At 37.8% G+C, this 19,483-nt stretch overlaps 1 protein-coding gene across 1 annotated transcript in view; it reads right to left on the bottom strand.

The window, feature by feature from the left end:
- Window positions 1-716: 716 nt before the first annotated feature.
- FRK (fyn-related kinase) overlaps window positions 717-19,483 on the bottom strand; it is a 185,727-nt gene continuing 166,960 nt past the window's right edge. Inside the window, exons 3-8 of the mRNA XM_006839914.1 lie at window positions 14,833-14,996; window positions 12,936-13,104; window positions 7,027-7,185; window positions 2,838-3,019; window positions 1,335-1,500; window positions 717-940 (exon numbers count right to left, since the gene is read on the bottom strand). Coding sequence (XP_006839977.1) covers window positions 729-940; window positions 1,335-1,500; window positions 2,838-3,019; window positions 7,027-7,185; window positions 12,936-13,104; window positions 14,833-14,996 — 1,052 coding nt within the window. The 3' untranslated portion in view covers window positions 717-728. The remainder of the gene's footprint in view (window positions 941-1,334; window positions 1,501-2,837; window positions 3,020-7,026; window positions 7,186-12,935; window positions 13,105-14,832; window positions 14,997-19,483) is intronic.

The raw sequence follows: 19,483 nt of genomic DNA, 5'->3' as shown, positions 1-19,483 counted from the left end.
TAGTTTTGCAATCTGATTCTTAACATTAAGAGATTAAAACTAACGTAGATTATACTCAGATGACACATACTGAGGTATAGAAAAATTCCATCATTTCCTTCTACTAAATGAGAGAGATTTTAATTCTTTTCCTCAACAGCTGCTTCATTTTTTTATGCGCAGGAAAAAAATATGTGCAATTACTCCAAGTACAATCAAGTCATTTAACATGGCTCTACCATCATTGTAGTCACAGGATATTTTAAAGGGGAAAAAAAATCTCAAAGCACAGGTCCTGCTGTGCAGCAAAGCAATCAAATTCCTTCATAATAACAGCATGATGGGATTCAGCAATCCGGGGAATAATGAATAACCACTCTAATCAGTAAACAGGATAATGCTGCAATAGTCACTGAGTAAAAATTGACTATCATCTTTTGATTCTCTTGATCAGCATTTCAAACAATAAATAGAAATGTAAGTATCTTTTCAAAAAAGAAAAATAGCCTTGGTTAGTTTGTTTGATTTGCCAGGCAGTGAGAAAATGATCTATCATCATAGACTGTCCTGTAGCATTGACCAGCCAATAAAATGTTCATATAATGTTATTTGTAATGCATGGCCAAAGTCACCCTTTCACTTGAATATCTCAAGATACATTGATTGTAGAGTTACTTGATAAGGTTCTGTGGCTGGACTGATTACTTAATTTTATTTTTACTTCATTATTTGCTATCCTTCTTTAGTGTTCACATTATGAAGTTATTTGTATCTGAATATGAAGAGTCTGTTTCAAAGTAGTCTTCAAGTTTCCAATGCAGTGTCTCAAATGTTGGTCGTTCCTTTGGTTCTGCATTCCAGCACTCCAACATGATGTTGTAGAATTGTGATGGACAGTTAGATGGTTGAGGGAGTCTATAGTTTTGACCCAACATCTGGATTACCTGAGCACCTGTCATACCTAAAAATGTATAGAAAGGAACCAACAAAAGAACAAGTTAAGGAGCAGAGTCTTAAATTCATAAATACTTAAACTGTGGGTTACTAAGTTAGTTCATTTCCTTAACGAAGCTATGAAGTCTACCTACCATATCTTTTCCAGGCTTCAGAGATTAAGCTAAATCCTGTAGCAAGTAATGTTTATAAGACTACAAGTCAAGAACAAGGAGAAGGATGCAATAAACCACCTCATTAATTCAAATAATCATCATCCAATGTTATCTATTAAAGCTCCCACAGGCACATGGTGTGGTCAGCCTCATAACTCTGCCCTCTGAGTCTGGGGAAAGCAGTTAAAGTCACATCTAAGTAAGTGACCTGCAGCAGAAAGGCTCACTTCAGAATTAATTACTCACCAGTATAAGGCATTTTGCCATAAGTAATGATTTCATAAAGAAGGATTCCAAATGACCACACATCGGACTTAATGCTGAATTTATTAGAGCGAATGGCTTCAGGCGCAGTCCACTTCACCGGCAGCTTTATTTCGTGTTTAGATTCATAGATGTCTTCATTATCTACCTGTTAATGCATTAAGGAATCAAGCCAAATTAAAGTGATTTTTTTTTTTAATGTCACCCTTGTTCATCGATAACCTGCCTTGTTTTAAAATGTAGAGGGAAGAGATTCAAAATGAGTTTTAGTCTATTGATAATTACAGTAGCAAAATCAAATCTGGCAGGCAAGATTGAAAAATGTGTGGGAAGACACTAGTAAAGTATTTTACCGCCTACTGTGTGCCAAGAACAGAATTAAAAGGAGAGCTCCACTACATACGGGAGAATCGATGAGGACACTGGATACACACCTCTAGCAAACAAAAGAAACATCAGTCTATCTTCTGATTTCCTGTTGGTATTGAAAAATCACTGACTTTGATAATTATCACAGAGCCACATTCTGATACTGAAAAGTCGGATCCAAGTGATTTAAATTAATATTTCAACTCATTGGGAATCTAATTTGTTTACAAAATAAAGATATTAGTGAGGATCCAAAAAAGAACCATGCATTTAATGTGTTTCATGTCCCATATGTCCTTATTGTGCTGATACAATGTAAAAATTGAACTAAAAAAAAACAACAAAAAACCTCCGTATATTATATATCCTATGTTAGTGTCTTTTGACTTTTTAAAATCTGAAGGACTTCAAAAAGTTGGTGAAAATATTCCATTATCTTTTAGTTTCATTTTTCCATGAACTATTTGAAGCCCCCTCATACCATGTCATGAAATGGGGCAGGGGGATGAAAAAAGACAATAATTGTTGAAGAATTCTGGAAGCATGCAGATGAGCATGGCGTAAAGTGAGCAAAAGTGGGTAAGGTAACTCACTATGCAAAACGCTCTGCTTTTTGTGAGGATAACAGAAGCAGGTATGTAGATTATTGTTGTTAAAGTGCCATCGAGTCAGTTCCAACCCATAGCAACCTTGAACAGGGTTTCCGAAGCTGTAAATCTTTAAGGGAGCAGAAAGCCTCATATTTCTTCCACGGGGCAGCTGGTAGTTTCGAACTGCTGACCTTAAGGTTCGCAGCCCGATTTGTAACCACTACACTACCAGAGCTCCTAGGTATGTGGATAGCCAGACAAAAAGAGCTGCTGTTACTAACTGGAAATCAAAACAAATTTTATTACATACTTTCCAATGTAGTTAGTTATTGTTTTCACTATTTCTTTCTCCTTGGTGAATAAAAATGAATGGATAGGTAGCTTGTTTATGGAGACTTGGGCTGGTAAAATGGACTATGAACCATAGAACTTAAAGAACCTTCATTTTAAGAATTACATATTGGTATATTGAGCTATTAGTTTTTTAAATCTATTATAAAAACTAATTAAAACAAAATAAAATTACCTTAAAAACTCTTGCAAGTCCAAAGTCTGCTACTTTGTAAATATTATGTTCACCAACAAGGACATTTCTGGCAGCCAGATCCCTGTGGATGTAGTTCTGGGTCTCTAGATAGGCCATTCCAGAGGCAACTTGTGCTGCCATGTCTACCTGTTGAGTCAAATGGATTTTTGATCCTGCATCATCTAGGCAATAAAGGAAAGAAAAAAAAAAAAGTGATTTACTTTGAAGAACATGTAAACTATTGAAGTAAATCCGGATGAATTGTTCTGATGAACTACTGAAGAAAATTTTGATGAATGAGCTATCACTGGCATTAATTGTTATGACACCATTTTGTGGAATAAAGAAATAAAGGTAATACTCACAGTCCTGACATGGCAATGTAGGATAAACACTAGACTGCTCACTACAAATATCAAACCCACCAGTCACTCCTTGGAAACCCTGCATAGGGTTGCTATGAGTTGGAACCAACTCAATACTAAACTACAATAATTCAAAAAAGCAATTTTGGCTCCTGATGTTGTTAGATGTCATTGAGTCAGTTCTGACTCATAGAGACCCTGTTTAGGGTTTCTAAGGAGCAGCTGGAGAGTTTGAACCACTGACCAAACCGACCTACAGTCTAGTGTTTATCATACAGCGTCACACCAGGACACCTATGAAGAATTAATGAGGCAACTATTTTCAGAGTTCAAACTCATTCCAAAGCTGGGACCGCCAGAAGTGTAGCCATAGAAAACAGTACTATGGCAAACCCTGAAATTGCACTCCTGCCTAAACATCTGGCACCCATCTTTTAGCTTTACCATAATATTGACTAAAAATTTCAAGTCAAAGTCATTTATCTTCTTCTTAATACATTATAGCACTACAAGAAAATTACTTTGTTTTCAGTGATGAAAATTGGTTTATGACAAGCTCAAAGTTGTTCAAAAAATTTTTTTTTCCAATTTCTTTTCTTTCTACACTTAGCAGAGCAAATCATACAGTCTGCCTTGCCCCATGGAGGCTCTCAAATTGAAAAGTATTAGTTTTAACTTGCTGAATGATCTCTCACAGCTAGTGATGGAAACGGCTATGGTTAATAGAAACTGCTGAGTAGCATCTCCTTTCAAATGGTGCCTAGCACATGTATGTCTGCTGTGGTACAGTGAATTTACTTGATATGTCTCATGTAGCCATGGTCTTTGTAACTCGCATCAAATGATTGGGTGGTGGTTGTTGTTGGTTAAGTACTATCGAGTCAGATCCAGCTGATAACAATCCTGCATAGGTTTCCAAGAAGCAGCTTGTGGGTCTGAATGACCAATGGTGTGCTTAACAGTCCAGTGTGTATACTACAGTGCCACACCAGAACATAATAGTAGTTAGAGATAGTGGAACCATGCAAATAGGGTACATGCGATGCTAAAGTGGGGATTGGTTAGTTTTGCCATCCTGCTAAATTCAAAAGGAACCATCTCAGAAGCAGAAACAGAAGATCTCATGACCATCAAGAAGGAAGAGTCACTAGTGGAAAAGCAGTGGCAACAGAAGTAGTGGCATAGAAACAGAGTACACAGACTGAGTGAGGCTGACAGTCTTTGGGCAGGAAGCTCATTGGAAGAACTGGACACCATTTGACCATTTACCATCAGTGCTAAAGCAGCTTGCCTGAACAGAGAAGAGACCAAAAGGCCTTGCAGCTAAGAGGCCAAGGACAAGAGAGAAGCATGCCTGAAATATGGATAAGAAGAGGCATTCCTGACTGAAGAACTGATGTATCCTGAGTTGTTTCTGATCCTAAATTGTTTACTAATAAACCCAATAATCATGACTATTGTCTGTGAGTTCTGTGTGGCCATTGCAATGGATTATTAAATTCAGCAGAAGAAGTTAAATACCATGAGAGGGATGGTTGGTGTCAGAATACAATACAGAGGTTAGAGGATGGAGGCCTCAGCCTTGGGTTGGTGCTGAGTTTAATTTTCCTTCCTCTTTGTGTAATCATAGGAGATCAGACATGGCCCCTATGTCATTTTTACCAGATGCCTCTGGAGCCCTTCATTCCCTGAATGAGCATTACACATAGAGAATGGGAGCAAAGATATCACTTCTGGTCAGGGTTAGATTATTTACATCTCTTCCTCCTGCCAAGGTAATCCAAAAAGTAGAGTCATCAGCCAGCCTATGTTGTACATGTAAACACTTGTGCTAAGCCTCTGGAATTTGGGAGCTATAATAACAATTATATTATTAAGAGAGATAAAATATTAAAGTGGAAAAGTTGAACAGGCAGTTTGGATGTATAAATCTGAAATAAGAAAAGGATAAAACTTACATATAAATGGCTGTAAACAATGAGACTAAATAAGATTAGCAAAGAAACTAGTGATGTTAAGAGTCCTGGGGAACTCTAAGATACTGAGTGGTCTGGGCGATGAGGAAAAGCATATAGACTGAGAAGAGCAGCAAGCAAAGGATAGAGTAAAAGACAGAGAGAGAAGTGTCCTGGAAGTCAGCGAAGGAAATGTTTCCTGGAGGAGCAAGTGTCCACTGAAGCAGATGCTGCTCATCAATTCTGAGGACTCTGTTGACTATGAGATTTAACAATGTGAATGTTCTGAGTGACCTTGACCAAATATTTTTGTGAGAATCTCCTCATGCTTTGTCCCTGAGAACAATATGAAAGGGGTCAACTGGCAAGGTTAGTCTTTCTATAACATTAATCTTTAAAGATAGATAACTTATGCTGATACTGTTAAATTTGTTAAATTTGATATGGTGTGGAGCTGTAAGAGACGCACCAGATTGGATGGTTGGTTTGAACTTCAATGTCAGCAGTTTGAATCCACCAGTCACCCCTCAGAAACACTTTACAAACTCTACATCGAACCAACTCAATGGAACCAACTCAATGGCACGTAATAATAATAACAAGGCAAATGAGCTAAGTATATTTTGTTTTTAATAGAGTTTACAACAATGTTTATGTTTTGTTTTATGTTCTTTTCCCCAAAATCTACTTTTGCATCTTAATATTACCAGCTTCATGTGACTCTGAAATCAGAAGACAAACATATCTCTGTGTTCTATTCTTCTCATGGCTCTTTATGCATTCAATCAACACCAATTTGACAATCCAAGAAATAACAGAAGTATCTTTTACAGACATAACTTTTCTCTTGATACTTTGAACACTTCATTTTAATGTTTATTATATTGTTGTTTATTAAATTTCACAATGCCCTTAAGTCTTTCTCTGAATGGGGAAAGCAATGTGAGAATAAAGCAAGAGTGCATTTCTGCTTTTTAGTCTGAAAATTCTAATGTTACATTCCTGTGAAAATATTTTAAATATTAATCATTAAAATGTTGTCAAATATGGGGGAAAAACAGTACATACATAAAAACTAAGGTGGTGGTGGCAGTGGTCGTGTGTCATCAAGTTGGTTTCAACTCACAGTGATTTTGTGTAGAGTTTCTAAGGCTGTAAATCTTTACAGGAGCAGAAAGCCTCATCTTTCTCCCATGGAGCGACTGGTGGATTCAAACTGCTGACCTTGCAGCTAGCATCCCAACACAAATCCACAATGCTACCAGAGACCCCAAACAATTAAAACTGTCAAGTGTTGTCAAGTCGCTTCTGATTCATAGCGACCTTGTATGGAGTTCCTGAGGCTTAAGTCTCTGCAGCAGCAGAAACCCTCATCTTTCTCCTGCAGAGCAGCTAGTGGGCTCAAACCATGGGCCTTATGGTTCATAGTTCAGGACTTATCCTACGGAGCCACTGCACTCCCTAACAACTGGAGTACCACTCTTTTATTTCCCTTGAAGTACCCAATGATCCCAATCTTCTCCACAACAATTATTAGTCCATGGATTAGAATGTCCAATTTCTTATTGTAGGAAACAAAACATCATGCCAGACAACCATTCTTCAATTTCTCACATTACACTTAAGTACTCTGATATGTCTATTGTGAACAATTTGCTCTTCCACTACATAAACATTTTTCCTCTCTTTGAGTACAACATATATATTCTATTAAAGGGTAGCTGAGCCATCCAATGTTAAGCCATTCATTCTCACAGATATACACATAGTAAATATCCTTTGGGTTATAGAAAGCTTGCTAAATTGACATTTATAGGACTAGCTAAACTAAATTCCTTTTTTCCCCCTTTTATAAAGTCTGTAACTTACTTTGGAGATATTCTTGCAGACTTCCATGTCTCATCAACTCTGTAATAATATAAATTGGATCTTCTAAAGTGCAAACAGCGTAAAGCTGGATAAGCTTTGGATGTCTTAGGTTCTTCATTATCTGTGCCTCCCTCAGGAAGTCATTTGGATCCATTGAACCTGAAACAGAAAGAGGGGAAAATCACTTTATGTTATTGAGGCATTCCTATCCTCACAGCAGCCTGGTGGGAATCACCAAGATTACTTCCTGCCTCTCAGAAAAACAAGAGCATCAATGCCACAAATCTTCAGTGTTATCAAAGAAGAGAATCAGTTCAGGGCAACCTAATAACTGCGTGTCTCGGTGCATCAGGGGTGCGCAGTTTATGTGTTATGACCTGCAGGTGAAGAAAGGTTGATTCAAGTCTCTATGAAAAATGACGAAAAATGGAGAGACTGACAGTCTAATTGATAAAACAAGGCAGAAGTCTTAGAAGCACAAAGAGAAGGTGTTCTATTAACATGAACACGAGAAGACACTGAATGTTTATTACTTACAGCCAGAGTGTTTAAGTCCAGGAGTCAGAGAGTTATTTATTTATTTATTTTTTGCCCCGTCCTTAGCACTCACTATGTAAAGAGCTGGATGACAATCCCGAAGCAATGATTCTCTCCTTATTTAAATCCTGAATTCTATAGGAGCATACAGTATAGACCAGGGAGAAAACATATAAGGGCTACTCTCAGATCAGGCTTTCTCCCCAGTTTCATTTGTTTTACCGAAAGCTGACATGTGCCATTTTCTCCTACATTATCTTCTTCCTCAGTTGTTGTTAAGTGCCCTGTAGTCAGTTCTGACCCATAGTGACACTGTAGGGTTTCCAGAGCGACTGGTGGGCTTGAACTGCCCATCTTGGAGTTAGCAGTCCAGTGTTTATCCTACAGCACCAACCAAAACAGGGTCCAGGAGAGCCTTAATAATTTTACCAAATTATAAGGGCAACATTATTGGGCCTATTCTGAAGCCTAATCTACAAGTAAATTGTATTTTAATGGTTCAATTCTGATTCACCATGCAAGGTGCCAGGTAGTTAACATCAAAGAATGTCCAAGAGGAGGAAGAATTCCAGGATTTTACATTTCAAAAGTAATATAAAAAACATTTTACTTAGTTTAGGGAATTAAATGCTTCAGAGATACTATTACTATCTCAATATTCATTGTGGTTGTTGCTAAGTGTCATCAAGTTGGTTCTGACTCATGGTGACTCTGTTTAAGGTTCCCGAGGAGTGGCTAGTGGGTTTGAACCACAGACCTTGCAGTTAGCAGTCCAGTGATTCACTAGAGATCATACAAACATCATGTTCACTGATGGTCAGAGACCAACCACTCCATTTGCTATTTTCCCTAGCCTGAAGACTTCACAACTGATATTGGACTCAAGCATGGACAAGCTTTGGCTAAGTAAAATTTTGACTTGATTATTAATGTAAGTGAAGAAGAATTACATGTGACCCACAGATCTTTTTCACATGGAACATACAGGGAGTCTGTTCTTTGAGAGTCTAGAAATTCAGAACCAAGTCTCAATGTACTCTAGATTGTGATGAATCCCAACTCTACCATTAACTCATAGTATGATCTTGAATAGGCCATCAAACATCTCTCAGCTTCCGATTCATCATCTGTAAAATGTGGTTAATAATCTTATCAACATTATCAGACTCATGGGGTCTCTATGAGTCAGAACCGACTAATTGGCACTTAGCAACAATGGTTAAATATGGATATAGTGAGACTCCACCCTCTAAAGTAAAGAATCTAATTCATGAAGCTTCCAGTGATAGCATACATAAGTACCAATGACTGTTGACTCTTATTTTTTATGGATATTATGGTAAAACCAAACAGATAGTTGTGTTCTTTTCATAGGATAAGGAAGGGATGGGTAAGAACTTATTGAAAGCAAGCAGGAGAAATGTCTGTATTATCTTTTCCATCACATTTTCAGCACCCACAATATCTTCTCTGTCATTAGTTTACTCCACATAATCAAAATAGAATTAAATTGTTTAATCATAGTAGAAATATGGAACTTAGAATAAAAGAAGCTCCAGAATCATATAGACAAAGACCTTGTTTTTGATTGTTACAATTAGTTAGACCTATGGTTAAATACGGAGTCTTGGTGTGATACTATAGGATAAGCACTGGACTGCTAACCACAAGGTCAGTGGTTCAAACCCACCAGTCACTTCATGGAAACCCTATACAGGGTCACTATGAGTTGGAACCAATACGAGGGCACTTAACAACAAGAGCACTGGTAAATACGAGCTCTGGTGTGGCGCCCTAGGATAAGCAATGAAGGATAAGCAAGGTTAGTAGTTCAAACCCACAAGTCACTCTTGGAAACCATTTGCAGGGTCATTATTAATTGGAACTGACTCAGTGGCACTTACAACAACATTGTTAAATATGGGGTCCTGGTGTGGCATTGTTGGACAAGCACTGGACTGCTAATCACAGTTCACACCCACCAGACACTCCTTGAAAACCCTATATAGGGTCACCCAGTGAATGTGAGAACCTCTCATGATGGAAACTGGTTCAGGGAACTTCCAGCGATAACAGGAATTATTTATCACCACTCAGACAATTTATATATACAGTATGTTCCATATTAATTCTTGGAGTGGCCATGAAATTCATCAACTGCAAGACACTCAACTCCTCAAATCAGTCTACCCTGATTCTGGTAAGGTCTATTGGGAGCCTTTGCAGGTGAAAGCTGCTCAGAGCTTGCCTTAGTGACTACTCTGGTTGCAGCTGACCAGCTACAGGACAAGGGAAACCCAGTATCAGCTCAGCGAGCAATGCAACATTAAATATTAATTTTTGCCTGTCAAAGCTACCGTGGGAGTTTATTTCAGGCTTGTCTTTATTGTGTGGTAGTCTACTAAGCAATAAATAGCTGCTAAGATTGATTAATGGCTCAAGTGAAGTGAAGACATTTAGCCAATCACCAAAGCTGTTTGCTGCTATTATACTGTAAATCAATAATAATTATTCCTGTTGGAGAGAAAACAAGGGCAGCTTATTTTTTTAATATAAGAAATCTGATTTTTGTTCTCTTTTGACCTCCAGAAGGCCTTCCTCAGAGAGCAATGTTCAGATGGATAGCTAGCTGCCTCATTTTTGGAAAGGAATGATTAGATTGAACAGTAAAATTCAATCTCAATCGTCACAACAAGATTACAATTTAAAAATATATACAGTCAGTGAATGTGAAAACCTCATATGATGGAATAGATTGTCTTCACCTGGAGCACTCACATGGCATCTGGCCACTTAAAAGGGTTTTTCCTTTGTTTCATCTGGCAGATGTAGATGCTGGGACTGAACTCCCGTGTTAGCAAATTTGCACTCAGTGGACTGCATCTGTCAGCAACCCCACTGACGCTAACATTTGTTAAGAAAGCACTGCATATAGTTTATGTACATTGACTTGATTTGTCCTTATAAAACCCTGTACATTGACTTAATTTGTCCTTATAAAACCCTGTACATTGACTTAATTTGTCCTTATAAAACCCTCTGAAGTAGGAGCTATTACAATTCTCATTTTCAGATGAGGGGATTAAAAAATGGTGATAAATTGTCCAAAGTCACAGAGGACAGAGCCAAATTTGAACTCAGGTTTCTCTTATACCAAACATTAAGCACTTAACATTACACCTTGGTGGCACAGTAGTTAAAGTACCCAGCTGCTAACTGAAAGGTCAGCAGTTCGAACCCATCAGTTGCTCCATGGGAGAAACACATGACAGTCTGCTTCCACAAAGATTTGTTATGTGCCGTGGAGTCGATTCCGACTCATAGTGACCCTGTACAGGGTTTCCGAGGCTGTAAATCTTTATGGGAGTAGAAAGCCTCATCTTTCTCCCGTGAAACTGCTGGTAGTTTTGAACTGCAGACTGTGAGGTTCGCAGCCCGATTCGTAACCACTACACTACATGGGGCAGTTCTATTCTGTCCTATAGGGTCATGAAGAACTGAAATCAACTCAATGGTTTTGTATTATACTAGACTATCCCGAACTTTCTCAGTTCATGGCACCCTTCCTTTTTCCATGAAGCTCCAACATCAAACTGAATACTTAACTATTTTGTTTATTAAATAGTTAGGTACAAACAACTTAATAAATGTTTTGTGTTCCTACAATTCAATTATCATTATTGTTGAGTTGGTTCCAATTCACAGCGATCCTGTATAGGGTTTCCAAGGAGCTAATGGTGGATTTGAACCACCAACCTTGCTGTTAGCAGTCCAATGTTTATCATACAGCTTCACACCAGGACTCCAATAGTTATGTAAAAAGAGATCAAAATAACTGAAAGAAAAAATAGTTTTAAATTTCGTTTTTACATATAATTAATTACTCATGAGCTATATGCATCTATTGGTAAGTGCATGTCTTCTCAGATCTTGTAATCAAATTTAAAACTACTATTTTTATTTTTTCTACCACATTGATTTTTCTGTGGTAACCACTAAAAGTCTAACTTCATTAAAGGTATGATGTCATATAAAAGAGTGTAACACATTGAGATGTGGACTACCTCAGGTTAGATGTTTGTGCCATATCCAACATGTCTACCTCAAAACCTTTAAATATCCCATGGTACGCCTGTGCATTCACTGTGGTGCCCCTGGGCACCTTGGCACACTGTTTGGGAACCATGATGTTATACTATACTGCTAATCCACAGCAACCAAGTAAGTAAGTATTCAAGTTCAATCACCAGGAGGCTTTCCCAACCTTTAAGAATTCTAGACTACGTAAATTAATGGTGCTTCCTACAGCACTATTTTGTAGCCTAGAACTACTGCCTAGTAGATAAAAAACTACTGTAGTAACATTGTGCTTCTATAGAATGTTACTTCTGGGCAGTGTGATGTTAAGAATGAAGTTTCAAATCCCACCTCTGCCATTTACTGACTTCACAGCAATGATAATAATAATAGTTGACTATTGCACTGATTATGAACCAAATGTTCTACAAAGCATTTCCACTAATGACTTAATTTAATCTTCATAATTACTCTACTAGGTCTGTTTTCAGGTCCAGATCATACAAACAGTTTGCTCTTGTTTACTAACCAAAAGGTTGGAGCTTAAAGCCACCTAGCATTCCTTTGGAAGAAGGACCTGGTAATCTGCTTCCATAGGTCAACCAAACCCATAGAATACGGTTCTACCCTGAAACAAATGGGGCTGCCAATGGTTGGGATTGACTGACTGGCAAGAGCTTTGGTTTGTGTTTTAGGTTGGCCTTTATTATCTCTATTTTAATGATAAAATTGAGGTATAGTATGTGGTTCAGAAATTTGCTCCAGGCCATGTTGTTGTTGCTGTTAAGTGTTGCCAAGTCAATTCCGACGCACAGTGGCCTTATGAACAACAGAACAAAACATTGCCCTGTCCTACAACAATCTCACAATTGTTGTTAAGCTTCAGCACATTGCAGCTGCCACTGTGCCAATCCACCTAATTGTCATTTCCTGAATAGCTGAAATGTTCTAATTTTTTAAAGAAGATTTTTCAGTGAATTCAGTATTTTTTAATAGAGGCTGGATAAAATAAACTAAGGGGGAACACATCAGAAGACTAAATCTTAATTCCAGAGATATTATGTTCAAGTCTTGAATTTGGGAACATTTTAAGACTTAACTGATCCAATTACATTTTCATATTCTCTAATCTTTCTATCTAAAGTTCTGTCCACAGGTATGGTTACCAAGGGCCAGAGACCGACAACAACAGTATTTGGTACCATTGGCTGTCCCATGACCTCTTGGACATTTGCAATGGTAAACTCAGCTCATAAAAATGAATATATGCCATTCAACCTTTGAGATTCTTATACCTGGTTTTAATGTTTTCACTGCTACTGGAGTGGTGTTGTTCCATAGTCCTTCCCACACTTCCCCAAACTGACCAGATCCCAGTCTCTTCAGAAGTTGTACAGAGTTGCGGTCTATCTCCCACTGGTCGGCAGTTTTATAAGACAAATCAAAAGGAGTTGGGACTTGAATCTGTCTCAGAAAAAAATAAATAAAATAAGAATACTAGTAAGAAAAAAAGTTACATTTAGCTTGCTTTTCTTAAAAATGATTATCTAAGTACTTTTCAATGGCATAACAGTTTTTAAAAATAAAATATGCTATATTTTATTGCTACTACTTTGAAACAGAAAACATTTGTGGGATAATCTTCAGTCTTACCTCTTCAAACTCATCTCTTCCCAGCTCCTGCTATGTCAGGAACCTTGCTGTTCCATCCCACCCCTAAAGTCATCTTCACTTGGCTCTGAAATGCTGTCTCTTTACCTTTTTGCCTAGCTAAATCCTTCCACATTCAAAGCCCACCTCACCTGCAAATTCTTCCCAAATTCTTTGCCCTATAGCTTTTATCATTTGTACTATATATTTCCATAAGTTCTTTAAAAAAATTTTTTTCATGTTCATTTTGTCTTTATTTATTTTCTTATTAATTTGTTCCATAAGCAAATTTTTTAGGTACCAACTAGGTTCCATTCTGTAAACAAAATAGGCAAGGTCCTGCCCTCCTAGAACTCATGGTCTAGTTTATCATCTACCATTAGATACGAATCCTGTCTCCTCAATGAGGCTGATAGCATGCTGAGTGTCTGCATGGCATCAGTGTAAATGCTTTTCCCCCACCAGAATTCAACAATACTGGTCAAACTATATGGCTATATCAGATAAGATATTTGTCATCGTGAGTTTATACGTTCTTGTAATCCAAGTTACCTAAATTTATACAAGAATTGCATATGTACTAGGCATGATAAATCAGTTATTAATTATCTCCATGAAGTACTTCTGTTGTGATGCAGTAGGATAAGCACTGAACTGCAAACCACATGGTCTGTGATTCAAACCCATCAATTGCTCTTTGGAAAACCTATACAGGGCCACTGTGAGTTTGAACCAATTTGACAGCACTTAACAACAACATACTGGACAAAATCCTTCAGCTTCTACAGGTCCATAAATTCTGATCAAGTGTCTTCAGAAAGCTTTCACTTATCCCCGCTCCCAGGTATAAGTCTCAAGATTGAATGTCCCATCAACAGGGAGACCAGAATCTGACAAGGAGCCATGGGCTTGCCGCACAATGCAGTATGTTCTGGTGAAACATGTAAACAATTGAATAACGGTAGAAGTAGATATATTCTATTTAATGTTATCTCCTCTCCCCAAATATACCAGGTTAAAAATATCAAGTCATTTATTTTCAGCAACAGTTAAGAGCCTGGTAATTTATATTAATATTCTTATATACAGAGTTAGTTATGAATTATAGTCTAGCATCTTTTTGTGCCTCCAGACATATCATCTAGTGCTTCAGTGGTGGGGTCCTGGTGCAAAGGATTCATATTTGCTTTCTCCAGTAATTATCTTAGGTCAGGGATTATCAAAGTTTTATGTAAAGGACAAGAGAATAAATACTTTAGACTTTATGGGCCACATAGTCACTTCTACAAGTACCACCATTGCAGCATAAAAGCAGTCACCATAAGACATAAATGAGTAAGTGTGACTATGTTCTAATAAAGCTTAACTATATAAAGTGCATGGCAATATTGCCTCACTGACTATACCTTCCCTATTCCAGTCTTCCATCATTAAATGACAATTTTTATTTCTCAACAAACTTAGCACATGACAAACATTCCTATATCCAAGATTTAAAAGCTAGCTTCAAAAATTAACAAGCACAGTTTCAATGCATTTTACCTTTAAACATGGTTTTCCCAGTTTGACACACAGACCGTCACTTGTCTTGGTATAGTGGTTCACGAATTCATTCAGTGTTGAAAAGGTTTTTCTCCGGGTAAGGAAAAAGCCCCCTTCATCCAGTCTTCTGATTCTGTAGTGTTTTACAACACCTTCATCTAAAACTAGAGCCCAAGATAAGTTCTGTTAATAAACTTCTTGCCAAAGCTGTGCAAATTCATGTATTTTATGGGCATAGTGGTTATGAATTGGGCTGCTAACCTCAGGGACAGGAGTTCGAGACTATAAGCTGTTCTGCGGGAGAAAGATGAAGCTTTCTGTTCCCATAAAGGTTTACAGGCTCGGAAACCCTGTACAACTTCACTGTGAGTCGGAACCAACTCTACGGCACGTAACAACAACAACAACAATTTTTAGTGCATGGAATCAAAGTTCCACAAAATTCTATTTATTTCTTAAGTTTTTTTCAGAAAGGATTTAAGAACATATAACACAATAAAAAGGGAAATAAGGAAATCATAATGAAGGGAAAATGAGATAAAAATAAAACAGTAAGCTTAGAGAAAACAAAACAAAAAACAAAACAAAACCGTGCTTTGTGGATTAATATACTAACTAGAGGAGCCCTAGTGGTGTAGTGGTTAAAGCATTGGCTGCTAACTGAAAGGTCAGCAGTTCAAATCCACCAGCTGTTCTGTGGGAGTAAGATGGGATAGTCTGCTTCCTAAAGATTTACAACCTTGGAAACCCCATGGGGCAGTTCTACTCCATTCTGTAGGGCATTTGGAATCAATTCAGCAGCAGTAGAGTTTTTGTTTATGGTCTATGCATATCAAAACAAATCATAAAATTGACTCTATCATTCTAGCAATGCAAAGAAGGAAACATAATCCATTTGAATAAGCCCAGTGCCCATAAAACAAAATCACAACACTTCACCCTTCCTTGGCACAGAGACCAGAGTAAAATTTCTCACAAGAAATCCTATAACATGAAACTGACATAGAGTAAACAGGGTCCTAGGTACATCCCACAATAATATAGGAAGTTCTCTAAAATAAGCACTGGACTACGAACCACAGGGTCCATGTATACCATTTTCCAGCAGTTTTGTTTAAACCAAAGATAAATCCTTCAGCATCTAAGGAATGGCTCTGTGGGATAATGCACTGGAGCACAAGGATAGTTTAAACTGCAAGGTTGACAGTTCAAATTCACCAGTCACTCCTTGGAAACCCTATATAGGATTATATAAGTCAGAATCAACTCAAAGGCACTTAACAACAACAACAGTACTCTTTTTAATGAAGCATGACTTGCAATGGATATTACATTGTTTTTGAGTGACACTAACCCTTGTCCCTTTTTTTGGTAACAGCACACAATTTTCCTCAGAGAATCCCTGCTCCTCAAGAACATATTGAAGGAAGTTTGCACTAAATCTGGGCTACGAAAGGCATTATCAAAGTAATCAGAGTCAAAGAAACTATAATCCACAATTTGTGTGAAAGAGCTTCAGTTAGAGGCTTTCTCACAACTCCCACCCCAGCCTACCACCGGGAGTCAGAAGCTGCAAGCCAACTCTTGGCCCCAGACAGGAAGAACTACCTGGCTAAAGAGGCAGCACAATGGAAGGCAGTATCAGCCCCTAGAGACACCTGGGTTTTCAGCTACTGGAGCCAATTAATTACCTTTTCTGCTTACACTAGTTTGAATTGTGTTTTCTGCACTTCCACTCTATAGCATATTGACTAAAGCCCTTTATACCTATTATATCACTTAGCAGAGCTATTGATAAGTATTAAGCTGCATTTACCAGAACTGCAGCTATTCTAAGTTCCTTACTAAATAGAGAACCTGTGTTACAGTCATGAGTCAAGCAATGGTCTCATGAAAGGAAAGAGGATAGAGTAGAAGAGAGTTCAATATCAGTTTATTAAGGGCATGCTAATGGCTAGGACGTGGTTTTATTCAAAAAAATAAATAAATGGCATACAACAGAATAGTTCAAATAAAAAAAAGGCAAGCCCCATCAAGGATTGATAAGGAAGTGGAGTAACTGGAACTTATGGAAATTAAATTTTTACAACCACTTTTTAAAAACTGTTTGCCATTATCTACTAAAGTTGAGTATAATCATAACCTATAATAGAGTAATTCCTCTCAACAAGTGTACAATATATTCACCAAAAGACTACTTGTATATATATACAAGTGCCTAAACCTGGAAACAATTCAAACAAATCAACTGGACATTGACTAACAATTAGTGTATTTGTCAGTAAAATACTGTACAGAAAACAATAAATCTCACAAGAACAAAAATATGTCTGCTGAGGACTCCTGAACCCATGGACAAGGATATAATCACAGAGCGCTAGAGCTGAGAGTGAAGAGTCCAGCTGATATGAAGTGAGGGGAGATGCACAAGAATTCCCAAACTTACAGATAGTGCCCATGTGACCTAGCTTCGATGGCTGGATGATCAGAACTCAACTAGAGGAAGATAAACAAAAAAACCTATTTTGATAAAACAAGTGTAAATCAGTACAATATGATGAACTTGACTTATACTCTTGGATGTGATATCTTAAAATACCAACCAAGAGGGAAGGGATCTTTACAGCAAGGATCATTCCCATCCCCTCTATACACAGGGTTGATTGGGATGGGCAACTTAGACATTGGCTATCTAAAAGGGGGGTTCTGTAAAGGCACAAAGTTACTAACTTATAAGTTTTCAAGTGGGAGTGTAGTTTCAGAATGTGCAGAGGAGGGTAGAATACCCACTGAATGGTTTTCATCTTGTCTGAATGAGTTTGGTGAAAGGAGATGAGGATAAGATTTCTATGATTCAATAGTGAATAATTGTTATCATGGCTAATTGTGAGTGTCACAACTGTAAAGATAGAGGTTTTGTAGCAAAAAGCAGGGAGTAGTTAGACTTACATTCCAGGAACAGAAGACCCTAGGATCATCTAGGTAGAAGAGCAGGAATGGAATATGGGACCCTATTCAGAGAAGTAGCAGAGCTGGGGTTGGAGGCAGAGATGATGACATGGAGAGATAGAGCAGCTGAGGACTCTAGGCTCATGGAAGGCGAGGGGCTGTGTGCTGGCAGCCAGGGGGCAGGCTTGTAGGGTGTACCCTTTGGTTGTTTGGATGATTGTATATTTCTGAGTGTTTTGGTGTACATCCAAAAAAAACCCCAAAGAGAATAGAGGCAGGTACTGTTGAATTATGTTGCATAGAGGGGATTGCAATGAAACGAAATATGATAGGATGAGTGTAAAATTGATGCTTTCCCCCATGTAAACTATCACTACTCAATTCACAATAAAAACTTTAACAAAAGAAAAATAACTGTGTTGGGATGAGTTAAAATTTTTAAATCAAGCCAAACTATTGATATTAGAAATCATAGTGACTGAAGTGTTTTGTAATACTCTAGTTCTTGACTGGGTGCTAATGCCACAGTTGTTTGTGTTCACTTTGTAAAAATTAATCAGATTGAACTCTTATGAATTGTATATTTGTATTATATGTTATGGAGTCCTGGGGTGGTGCTGTAGGATAAGCATTGGACTGCTAACTGCAAGGTTGACAGTTCAAACCCACCAGTCACTCCTTGAAAACCATATAAAGGGTCACTATGACTTGAAGCTGACTCAATGGCACATAACAACAACATTATATGATATATTGTATCAGTTTTAAAATATACTAACATTTTTGGTTATATGCTCATTCATGGACAAATGGAAGGAAGATAAAGTCCCCAAACTGTTGCATCATGACCCATGCTAAATTTTTCCATTTGAAAAATTTTAAAGATGAATATTACTTAAATTTCACCTAGCACATCAAAATTTCTCGACAAGGTAACCAAAATGTCCATGTATGTACCTAAATGAATTGATTTGTAATATATGGGTATTTGCTACGAACCAGAAAAATGTCAAGGAATGCCAAACATAAATGAAGACTTTGGGTGTGAACTCTTGGATTAGAAGTTGGCCTTGTTATAATAACAATAATGGAATCAACACACTAGAAAAGTACAGCTGATCATTTAACCACACATCTTGCACTTTTATCCCAAAGTTCTTTTCATTGTATTCAGGGAGCATAATACGGCCACCACTCGTCTGTCTGTCGTGCTATGGTGGATCCAGTTACTGTGATTCTGAGGGCTATGCCACCGGTGTTTTAAATAACCAGTAGGGTCACCCATGGTGGACAGGTTTCAGATGAGCTTCCAGACAAAGACAGACTAGGAAGAAAGAGTGACAAACTACTTCCGAATTGCTAGTCACTGAAAACTCTATGAATAGCAGAGAAACATTGTCAGATACAGGACCAGAAGGTGGGAAGGCACTCAGAATGTGACTGGGAAAAAAAATGCCTCCTCAAAGAAGAGTTGACCATGATGACGTGAATAGAGTTAAGCTTGGGGGAGAAAAGCGCACAGAACCTTCATTTGTTGATGGGCCCAACTAAAAATGAAGAGATACAGTTGTAAACACTGAAAATTGGAACGTGGAATGCACAAAGTATGAATCTGGGAAAATTGGAAGTTGTCAAAAATGAAATGGAATGCATCAACATCGATATCTTAGACATTAGTGAGCTGAAATGGACTGGTATTGGC

Source organism: Chrysochloris asiatica, unplaced genomic scaffold (assembly GCF_000296735.1).
Source record: "Chrysochloris asiatica unplaced genomic scaffold, ChrAsi1.0 scaffold00027, whole genome shotgun sequence".
In the NCBI taxonomy this organism is placed as follows: domain Eukaryota; kingdom Metazoa; phylum Chordata; class Mammalia; order Afrosoricida; family Chrysochloridae; genus Chrysochloris; species Chrysochloris asiatica.
This window is presented reverse-complemented; position numbering and strand designations above follow the sequence as displayed.